This window comes from Hippopotamus amphibius, chromosome 15 (genome assembly GCF_030028045.1).
Source record: "Hippopotamus amphibius kiboko isolate mHipAmp2 chromosome 15, mHipAmp2.hap2, whole genome shotgun sequence".
Lineage (NCBI taxonomy): Eukaryota > Metazoa > Chordata > Mammalia > Artiodactyla > Hippopotamidae > Hippopotamus > Hippopotamus amphibius.
In genome coordinates, this window is record NC_080200.1 from 48,552,936 (window position 1) to 48,565,316 (window position 12,381).

General features: G+C 31.8%; 1 protein-coding gene across 2 annotated transcripts in view; it reads left to right on the forward strand.

Annotated features, from left to right (window-relative positions):
* The window catches only part of CDH9 (cadherin 9), a 98,821-nt gene extending 86,890 nt beyond the window's left edge, over positions 1-11,931 (forward strand). For both annotated transcript variants that reach the window (XM_057709505.1, XM_057709506.1), the window contains 5 exons: positions 2,449-2,585; positions 3,059-3,180; positions 6,991-7,108; positions 7,191-7,442; positions 11,444-11,931. In XM_057709505.1, the coding sequence (XP_057565488.1) occupies positions 2,449-2,585; positions 3,059-3,180; positions 6,991-7,108; positions 7,191-7,442; positions 11,444-11,931 (1,117 nt within the window). The remainder of the gene's footprint in view (positions 1-2,448; positions 2,586-3,058; positions 3,181-6,990; positions 7,109-7,190; positions 7,443-11,443) is intronic.
* The last annotated feature ends 450 nt before the right edge of the window (positions 11,932-12,381 follow it).

The following is a 12,381-nucleotide window of genomic DNA, read 5'->3' on the forward strand; positions in this document are numbered from 1 at the left end:
TATATACAGGTGAATATTATGATTTGAGTTTCATTCAACACATAGATGTGGTTATGTTCTTTTATTTTCTTTCTTTGTGTTCCTTTTAGGATTGTTGGTATTCACAAACAGAATTTGGTGTAAGTACTTTAGGGAAAAAAAATTTTTTAAATGTCCCTGTGATTTTTCTCAGGCCACATTAGGAACTAAATTGTAGGAGGATTGAAACCTAGAGATAGGAAACCTTCTATTTTGTTTCATTTTAGTACCAGTTAAGCAATAAAAATTAAAAAGACAAAATTTCATATGATTTTTATTCTTTATCTTAGTACATTAATGGGTATTTTTAAAAAATAAGAACTATCTCAGACCCTTGTCTGACAATGAATTCTTAGTTAAAACTCAACATAACTTTTGCTTCTAGGAAATATATACACTATTATGCATTTTGTATATTATTTTTATATTTAGGTTTTAAAGTATTCTCCAATTACTTAGCATTTCCCACCCCGGAAGGATAGTTACTCTTGGGCAGTGACCATATGTCATATGAGTTTTTTTTAAAAAATCCCCAAATTCTTTTTATAACAACCATGTAGAAAAATTACAATCATAATTATTGCAAAAGTAAGGGAACCTTTTCCATGTAGCTCTGTTGTCCATTGCACAACACTTCCAAAGGATAACAAGAAGAAGACTGACTTGGTCTCATATTTTGGGAGTGACGTACAGAAATAAATCTATGCAAAGATTTCAGCTATTCTATCTTTGAGATGAAATATAATATATATACATATAGTATGTATATTTTCCACATGCCCAAATACTCACTTTGAAGCAATATTTGTTAGTTTGAAACAATAATTCTACAAAATTTAGCAGAAAATAAATTAGGTAACCAGCTTCATATTCTATATTAAGTCATTAAAATTAGTTTTGAAATCTGAGTTTACTAATGGATCCCGTAAGTTAAGCATAGTTCTTATAATAATAGGCTGTCACATGTTCTTCATTAAAATAACCCAAACAAAAAATCATAATATATAAATGTATTTTCATCCAGTATTTTCAAAATTGCCAATGTTTCACAATGTTTAGAAACCTAAATACCTATTTTTTTTGTCAAAGTCAGTGCCTGATGGTGGATATATTACAGGTTTATAATGGGAGTTGTTAATTCCCTAATTCACCAGATTAAAAGGGAGTTCATTTGCTAAGTCTTAATAGAGACCTAAAAAAATGAGGATGCCATCAGATGCTAATTAGTCTGTTAATTCTCTGTCATTGCTGCTCCTTTAGCTGTCCTTATTTTAGCCAGTTTATCCCATGGTCTATAACCTTGCCATACAAAGCCTTGTCTATGGACTTTATAACACGGGATTCACCTAAGAGTTTGTTAGAAATGCAGAATAACAGTTCCCACACTAGACCTACTGAATCAAAATGTGTTTTTACCAAGATCCCCATATGATTCATATGAAATTAACATTTCAGACACACTTAGGTTCCTGGAGGGCTCAATTAAACACTCAGCAGCAAAAATCTTAAATGTGCAAAAATGGTATCTAGTACAGCCTAACATGGCCTGATGTAACTAAAGGATTTTCATATAAGCTAGAATTTTACTTTTCTGCCTTCTTCTTCCACTTTTAAGGGTTCATAGGATTAGTTTAGGCCCATCTAGATAATCAAGATTAATCTCCCATCTCAGTGTCTTTAGCCTTAATCATATCTGCAGAGTTACTTTTACCATGTAAAGTAAAATATTCACAGGTTCCAGGGATTAGGAGATAGATGTCCTTTGGAGGAGCATGGGCATTATTTTGCCAACCACTGAATGATACAAAGTTTATGGCGACATCTTCCATATATATCCCTGATGAGAAAGAATCATGTAATTCTGTGGTCCTTTGTCATGTCAGTTTTTATTTGGAACAGTCTGAAGGGAGAGATTGGAGGAAGACCTTTGATTCAGCTAAAATGATCCTTGAATAGAGAACCATTCAAGAGCCATGTATTTTACAACAGCCTCTGCGTGTTCACTTATAAGGAATTTGTGGATAGATGTTTTTATGTGTTATTTTCAACATAATTTCAATTTATTCAATGCAATTGATGCTATCAAATTTAATATGACTTTAATATGTCTCAAGGACTGCAATAGGTCTATGATAGGATAAATAAATCAAGTGACAATTAAAAACTCACTTAAAAGCTGCCACAAGGATTCATGAGTATAACTAATGACTCTGAAGTACACATAATTACAGAAAAGTAATAATGAAAACAGCCAAATATATCAGATTGTCTAAATGACAATTACATTAAGTAAAACTTCAAGAAAATTATTGGTATTTTACTTGTCATATTTATCAGACCATTGTGTGCACTGCCTATAACTTTAAGAAATGGTAGATAAATTAATCATCTTAAAACAATGCCTGGAATTATGATTCCCTTTTCTGCTAGATACTCTGTTGATCGGCATACTGATATGGACAGGATTTTCAGTATTCACTCAGAAAATGGCTCTATTTTCACTTTGAAACCTCTGGACCGGGAATCAACTCCTTGGCACAACATCACTATTACAGCCACAGAAATAAGTAAGTTGGAAATACATCCATCTAAACATATTATTTTTCACCAAAGTAGTAAAATAGTAGCATTAAGTAGACTCTTTTTGTTGAGTAGAATAATTTTATTATTAGCAAGATCTGAGAGAAATGATTATGTTGGATTTTTAAATAATTTTAATAATTATAAAATATTCATTTGTTTTAAACTTGATTTTCTTTTACATCTTAATGTAGAATAAAATTGTAATCTAACCTCATAAAAATAATTAATCAGTCTAAGGAAATTATTTCTTACAAATAATATTCACTCTCAGTTATAGTCTCCTCTTTCTATCATGCTTTTTCATCTAGACCACATAAGAAAGCTGAGATATCCATCAGCAAACCATTCAAGAAGTGAATACCCCAGAAATGATCTGTTGCTAAGTTACAAATGGGGCAAATAATATCACTACTACTCTGTAAATGAGACTGAAATCTTACACCTGTTCTCATTGCAGATAACTCAAAACAAAGTAGCCACATTCCTGTCTTCATCAGGATTCTAGATATAAATGACCATGCTCCGGAATTTGCCATGTACTATGAAACATTTGTTTGTGAAAATGCAAAACCTGGGCAGGTAAGTTATTATAAACTTAAAAAAAATTTCCCTTCCACAAAGGCAGACAACATTGCGTTAATTTACTTGCGCTATTTTTTTTCATGCAAACTATTGTCAGTCCTCGTCACTTATTTATCTCTTCTTACCAAAAAACTCACAATAATCTTAAAAGGATGACTATTAAAATATTTTTATGTAATCCATGCTATAATAGGAAAAATTATAATAGATGTTTTATTTTATATACCAGGTATGTAATGAATGTCACATAAATAAAAAGTTCCTACCTAATTTCATAATTATACTGATACTGAATTATAATCATGAATAGAATGAAAATACATTATTAAATAAAACATGAAGTATGAAAATAAAATTGTTCTGTGTTAATATAAAGGAAATCATAATAATTGTTTTGATTACATTTTGCTACTTTCAATTGCTCAATTAGGACATTTTGGTTGAGACAAGCTATATTTTGTTTGTAATTTTTCAACTTTAATATTATTGCGATAAAAAAGATTATACAAGAGTTATGAAGTCCTCATATAAAGTAATATTTCAGATATCTCTAAAGTAATTTTAAGAAAAGGCAGAATATTTTCATTTTTTACATAATATAGTATTTTACAAATGGCAGTAACTGCATACATTTTACTGAAAGAAATTTTAAATGAGTTATTTGGATATTTCCTTGAGAAAAAAGTAGGTAGATGTTAAGAATCATATATAATTCTCTCATGTCTTTTTAATATAGACAATAAAGTAGAACACAGTCTTTCTTCTATCTCAGTAGAGATTATAATGAACTGAATAGTTCTGCCCCCTCAAAATTCATATGTTGAAGCCCTACCTGCCAGTGTGGCTGTATCATGAAGATGGGGTCTCTGAGGAAGGAATCGCAGTTAAATGAGGGCATAAAGTGAGGCTCTGACCTGACAGGATTCGTGTCCATCAAAGAACAGACACCAGAGAGATCACCCTCTATTGTCATACACAATCAAAGGAAAGGCCATGTGAAGATGTAGCAAGAAGGCAGCCATCTGAAAGTCAAGAAGAGACCTCTCACTAGCAGTCCACTATGCTGATACCCTGATCTCAGACTTTCAAACTTCAGAACTGTGAGAAAATAAATTTCTGCTATTTAAGCTATTCAGTATGTGGTGTTTTGTTATGGCAGCCCAAGCGGACTAAGACAGAGATTCATATCACATTTCACTTACGTATGCAGAAATACAAATGAAGTTTTTATTTTCTTTTCACTAGCAAAGAATCATTACACAGTTATTTGGATTAAAAATTGTTTTCCTTTTTTCACTTTGTGACATGTAATGTGCATATTTTCAGTTTGGTGAATGATTATTTTTAAATTGATGCTTACTTTTCATAGCATAGCGTAGCTAACTTATTTAACTACACATTTATTAATGGAAATTTAGTTTACCAACAAAATGTTACTCTAGTAGACAGCACTACAGTGAGCATTATAATACATTTATATTTATATACTACCTGGTTTCATTTTTCTGTAATGAAATCCTCAAAGTAGAAGTTAATTTTATCTATAAATACTCATCAGTGCTTCTAAATAGCACTTGGAATATGTTATATAGCTAGTAATAACTTCCACCAAATGTGGATAATTGCTCATTTACTGGGCAAGACTAGATTTTAAATACTATCTACCAATACGTAAACTCTCACAATAATTTTAACACGAATTCCTCCAAAATTATCAAGGCTGAAAATTTTATAGCTATGTTAGTTTTCTGAGTCTACCATGAAAAATTTACACAAACTAGATAGCTTGAAACAACAGAAATGTATTCTTTTAACAGTTCTGGAGGATAGACGTCCCGAGTCAATGTGTCAGCAGGTTCACACTCTCTCAGAAAGCTCTAGGGGAGGAGCCTTCCTTGCCACATCTAGCCTCTGTGGTTGCTGGCGATTCTCATCATTCCCTGGCTTGTGGACCCACATCACTCCAATCTCTGTCTCCACTGTTATTCGATATTATTTCTGTCTCTCTTTTTGTGTCCATATTTCCCTCTTTTTGTGAGAACTCCATTCACTGGATTAGGGCCCACCCTAATTCAGTATGACTTTATCTTAACTTGATTACACCTACAAAGAACTTATTTCTAAATAAAGCCACATCACAGGTACTGGGGATTAGGACTTAAACATATTTTGGAGGGACACAAGCCCACTGATAATAGCCTGTAGGTATTCTCTACCTATTTATCTATTAGTATGCTTCTTTATTGTTTCATGTGAGTTAGTTATTCATTATCAAATTAATATTTGATAATGATAAAGTATAATTGATATTAACTAATTACAATCTCTTAATGTAATTAGTTAATAGTAACTATTACTATTAACATATCTATGTCATTGTTCATATACTTGGTGGAAAACAATTTTCTTGTTAAAATTAACAAAGTTTTAAAATGAAACCTAATATAGATGTCAAGCTACTGATGTATTCTCTCTTAAAATATGTTTAAAGAATGGCTCATCCAATCATTTCAAGAAAGGATCAATGTTAAAATATTACTAACTATTAGTTACACTAGTGCTATTCTGGAACAAAAGTTTGAGCAGGAATATTAGATCTTATATAAATTTTTCTATGTCATAACACCAATATTCTAAGGAGAAAAATCATATTAAGTTTGTATTAATAATTATGCACTTTCAAAAGCATTGTATGAAGAAACATAAGGTTACATGTCACTCTGTCAATAAAATGAACAAAATTATAGTTGATATCAAATTAAAGAGGAAAAAGTATTAACTAGTGAGTATGAAGGCTGGCATGGCCATAAAAGGCACACAATAACCAAAACAATGGCTACATTAAACTACTGTGAAATTCTAATAGTTCTTCATCACAGAATGTTGGACTATTATATCTGGAAGTAGTGCAACTATTTGTTTTTGTAGAAGAAAAATTTGAAAGTAACAGTAATTAAATGACTGTGATTACAAATCACACAGATGGCAGACCCAGGACTGGAAAACAAGCACCCTGATGTGTAGCTTTGTGTTTTATCCACAATAAAATGCTCAATGGAATTTTTCTGCCCAACCTGTCAGTTGCTGCTCCATCTTCACACTCTGGCACACCTCTGATCTACAGGGAACACAGCTGAGAGGTGCTATCATTTCTCAAATTCAACAGTGTTTTGACAAAACTTTAGAAGTGTCTACTTGTGTATTCTTCTAAATTTTGCAAATACCATTAAAAAGAAGAGCAAGCAATTGGAATAAAGTATGCAACATGATTGTAATTATGGTGCCCCATAGCTTTAAAATCTTCTGCTTTCTGGCATTATATGGCATATTGCTCATTTTTCCAAAACTATAGTCTCCTTAATCTCTAGGAGTGGTTGTGTTAAGCACTTTTGTTTTCTAAAAATACATCTGTTATGTTACTTGCTTTGAAACAATCATTATCTAGTGGAGGCAACTTATTGGTAACCAATTCATAATAAAATGGACTGGTAGTATATTATTAACAATGTTAAAAGACAAAAAATATTGGCATGATCAAATTTTTCTTTTCTTTTCTTGAATACTATGGTGGCCAGGAATAAGACAATGGTTCATAGAGGTGCTCTGCAAACTGATACTTGATGGGCATTTTTCATTCAATAAGTTACATCAGACAGAACTATTAAAAAAAAAAAAACTTGGCAAAATTTTCTGAAAATGGATTTTTTTGTTTATTTAATTTTAGTGGTAAATTTAAAGCTCAAACACTGATTTAAAATCAAGAGTTGCTTTTTGTGCTCTAGTTAATTACTTTTTCTTTGGTTTTAGTTAATTCAGACTGTCAGTGTCATGGACAAAGATGATCCTCCCCGAGGTCACAAATTCTTCTTTGAACCAGTGCCAGAATTTCCCCTCAATCCAAACTTCACCATTGTAGATAATAAAGGTACAGAACATTTTTAAAGACAAATAATATGAAACCTTAAGAGGCAAAATTTTAAAACTGGTCTAACTTTATGTTTTTTCAGATAATACAGCAGGAATCATGACTCGAAAAGATGGGTATAGCCGCAACAAAATGAGCACGTATCTGCTGCCAATTTTAATCTTTGATAATGATTATCCAATTCAAAGCAGCACTGGCACACTCACCATTCGTGTGTGTGCCTGTGATAATCAAGGAAACATGCAGTCCTGCAATGCTGAGGCCTTGGTCCTCTCTGCTGGCCTGAGCACGGGAGCTCTCATCGCCATCCTTCTCTGTGTCGTCATACTACTTGGTAAACTATGCCCCTGAATGATATGCCCCCAAGATATGCTCATTCAGCTCAAGGAATTCTCTCCCTCATTACCCAGTGATTGCACACCAGAAAGCACTGTTCTTTACAGCTAAAGACTGAAAATTTTAACTTGTTATTAAAATTGTTCTTCCAATTGAAAAACAAATGAGTTTTTGACTGAGGATAGTTCTAGCATTCAAGAGACCAAAGACAAGCATATAATAGCTAGTGATATATGCATATATTTCAAAGTATGTTTTATATTAATAGTGTTTAGTGTTAACTAACATGGCCACATTTCTAAGGAGATTTCATTTCATAATTGATTTAATTTTCATATAAACTCTTTAAGGTAGATAATTTTATTCTTTCTCAGAAAGGTTAGATAACTTACACAAAATCACTCATTCAGAAAATGTTTTAACTAGCATTAAAACCCAGATTATTCTATTCAGAATTCACCTTTCTATTATCCTCAAAACAAAAGACTACTTTACAAATAATATTCCTAACAAATACTGTTATGTATATCATACATAGAATTGGCCAATGCATTTAAGTTGTCACAATAAGATAAACTGTTTTTTTTCCCATAAAATCTGTTAAATGTAGGTGCAATACACCAAATTAAACGTTTAAGTTTATTTCTTAAAATATCACCATGGCATTCTGGTCATACCGATTCCAGCAGTATTTTCTAAATAAAGTCATGCTTCCAGTTGCAAATGCTTTATTTAAGCATGCCCTAACAGGACAACAATTTAATTCAATTAAACAGTTGTTCCACTGTAAAACACCCCCCCAAAACGTTTCCATCAAATATTCATCCAAAATGAATGCTTAGGGCAAGAGAGCTAGCCAAATTTATGTTCCAATGCTCATATGTGCTGGCTTCTTTTCACTGCAAATCCTCTCAAGCTATCTGGATGAAATCCCTTTGGCCAGATATTCTTGCAGGACTTCAGTGGGGAACTGTTGAAAGTGAGGGGAAAACATTTGTCTCAGTTATGATGATCCAACTATTTAGAAAAACATTTTCTCAGAATGGTTTAGAACTTACGCACTGCTACCATCAGTAGCAGCAGTCCACATCTCCACCTGCTGCTAAGAAAGTTCAATTCCTCTGAAAATATTTTTGTATCCCCATGGAGATTAAATGTTGGCTTACTCTTTTAGCTAAGTGCTACTGATATCATATTGCTTTATTTGCTCAAATAGTTCTACTTTCCTAATTTAGAATAATATGGAAATCTGTATATTTCAAATTTAATTTTTTAATTTCAATATTAATATAACACATACTCACACATAAAGACATGCATGCATACATGAGGAAACATAATCCATGTCCCCGCAAATAAGTTTAGATATTATAACATTATCCAACTAAATTTTATAATATTTTTCTCTATGCAGAAATCCTAGAAGCCTTCTTTTATTCTGAAAAAACCTGCCATCTTTCTGCCCTGGGAAATATAGAAGGCACACAATTCTCACATTTTATCTTCCCAATTCATTGCCTAAATGTGGAATGATTTTCTATTATTTTTGTTAAAATGGGTTCTAACTCATAAGGTTTCATTATAAAAGTTATTTAAGCATTCTTGTTATTTCAAGTCTTCATACTAATGGATAGACTTAGTTACTATATTTCTAAAGTTAGGAGAGTCTGCTTTTTGCAAGGTGGTGATATAGCATGGGCAATAATATTGTAGACCTATCCTGATACAGTTTGAAGAAATGTAGTTTGCAGTTTAAATCCATGTTACAAGGCAAAGTAGGGGAATAAAACTTAGGACACAGATTTTCAACCTTTTTGGTTCCTTGGACACCTTTGGTAGTGAAGACGAAGCTTATGGACCTATTTAGAATACTAATTTAAATTTATAAAAACAAGACATGTAACCCCAAAAGAAATATATTTATCCAAATTAAACAAAAAAGCAAAACATGTTTGATTAGTGTCATATGTGCTTTGTTCTAGTGCAAGTGTAATGATCTTTCATGATATATCCTAACTATAATGCAATACAAAGTATCTGTGATTTCTATAGGTTTAATAGCCATACATACTGTTACTATCACTACAGTTTATGCTGATATCTACACTAGAAAAAATGCTAAATTCAAGTTATAGTGAATATAAGGATGCATTTTTTTCTATTCCTTATCTTAGCCTCTCTGAATTCCGTTCACATAGCTTAGATTAATAACTTCAGTTGAGGAAAATGAAGCAGATACTTTTGACCTGACAAAGCAGAAAATCCTCAGAACAGATTCTGAAGACCATTTGTGAAAGTTAATAAACATTATATTAGTTAAGAACCCTTAAAATAATTTGACTATATGGTTGTTCTTCTGTGCATAGAATATTTATAAATTAATTCATTCAATATTGAAATTAGAAAGAACCCTGTTTTTTTTTTTACTGCATGATTCACTAGATTTGATTTGATTTCAGATCTATTTTGGACTTAAATAACCATGATCATCCTTTAACAGATGAGAGTATAGATATGTCTAGTTTTTAATGAATAGTTTTTTAAAATGTCTTCAACATGATTCTGAATATAGCTCAGCACCCAAAGCCTGATCTGTGGAGGTTAGTGAAGATACTTCTAATGAAATTTTTGTTTTCTTTCTACCAATTAAGAAGAGCTGAGAAAAGTGTGTTGGCCAATATGACAAATAACATTGGATGGGCCTTAAGTGTAGTTGTAAGGGACTCAAGGGCCATGGTGAAGTGCAGTCTCAATGGAAATGAGTTTGTGTAATCTCAAAACAAAGACTGAGAAAATGAATGGTAGGTTTTAAGCCAACATGTCCTTATTTTTCAGCAAAACATCAATAGTATTGACAAAACATTTAACTTCCCTAAAGTAAGAGAAAATCTGGTTTTTATATCTCCCCAGCAATGTATAAGTATGCTTTTGGAAAATATTCTTTATTTAATTCTTAACTTTCCTATGTATAAAATTATGGATTTGGTCCATTTTCAATGGGAAACATATTTTGTTGGAAATCACGCGATCTTTCTTACATTTTAAAATGTAGTTTTCAATTTCAAAATGTATTTATCTTTCAAATGTTCATTGTCAAATATATACATAATAATTTAAATTCCAGTAGTATAACAAGAAATAAGGAAGTATATCATATCACATTCATAGTTAACTTGATAACATAAACAAGGAAATAATAAAACAATATGGCATATAGAGGGAGCACATTTAACATTTCAGCCCCAAAGCTTGAATGCAACTATATGTCAAGGAAGTCCTTAGAAACAAGGTAATATCTGTAAGAAGAGTACAAGGTAGGGATGAGTTTGAATTTGAATTTTATATTGTAGCTTATGGAGTTATATTTCAGATTTTAAGCAGGCTTGCAAAGCCAGGTCAATAAAATAAATTAACTAAACAGTTATGACATACAGGCATAGATGAGATTAGTAGCATAATATATATATACATGCGTGTGTATGTGCACATATGTATGATATGTATATACATAATATATATTATACATACATATACACATGACATATGCATATATGTTAGTAATCTTTTGCATGCATTCCCTTGTGTCATTAAGAGAATATTAAATTTGAGCTCAATTTCTCTTGAGATAATAATGATTGTAGCTTTAGAAACAAACATGAATTGGGGAAGAATGAGGCATTACATATTTATAGTTGGCTAATTGAATAAAGTTTTCAATGCCAGAGATTGAGTCATGAAAGTAAATAAATGGCAGTATAATATCTGTTTCTTTATCAAGATGATATACCCAGTCATAGGCCCAAATTATCCTGTATTTGTGTAGGATAATTACTCTTTATATCCAAATGAACTTAACATTTCTTACACTACACCAATGTCACAAATACAAAAGTGTGTTATGTTAATTTAAACCTGAATCAGGGAATCTCACAATTTCTATCTCTTTGTTTTTTTCTTCTTGTTGTTGCTGTATTTGTTTTCACTTGCTTTTGTTAATAGTTTTAGTTGTGCTGTTTGCTGCATTGAAGAGGCAAAGAAAAAAGGAACCTCTGATAATTTCAAAAGATGATGTCCGGGACAACATCGTGACCTATAATGATGAAGGCGGTGGGGAAGAAGATACCCAAGCTTTTGACATTGGCACATTAAGGAATCCAGAAGCAAGAGAAGATAGTAAACTTAGAAGGGATGTAATGCCTGAAACAATTTTTCAGATAAGGAGGACAGTACCTCTGTGGGAAAATATTGATGTACAAGATTTCATCCATCGAAGATTAAAAGAAAATGACTCAGACCCAAGTGCACCTCCTTATGATTCACTGGCAACATATGCCTATGAAGGGAATGATTCAATAGCAGATTCACTCAGTTCTTTGGAATCTCCCACAGCAGATTGTAACCAAGATTATGATTACCTCAGTGACTGGGGGCCTCGTTTTAAAAAACTCGCTGATATGTATGGGGGTGACGATAGTGACCGAGATTAAGAGTATGGTATGACTTCATGGATGTCAGCGGAAATACTCTCTTTGTTACTAGATGGAGTGGCCTGCATTCTCTTCCTTGGAGGAAATTTTTAAAAAAATAAAAATTACAAACAATACGTAGGTGTTGTCTTAGGGTTTGCTTAATCAGTAAGTTTCTGTGAATGAATATGAATGACACAGATTTTAAAAAAGTAATAATAACCAGTTCACTCTCTTTGACTAACAATCTCTGAAGGAAAGTATATCACATCAATAATCAATAAAAAGTATATAAAAGGCTTTTTGTGCCTTTTCTTAGATATAAGAAGTTTATAAATAATGTTTTCTTAACTGATTTACCGTCACCTTTACTATTAAATGAAACATTGTGCAACTGCTTTGTAAATTAATATGAAAAATATATCCCTAAGAAATAGGAATGACTATTACTGCCATATTTATTTAGTTGAA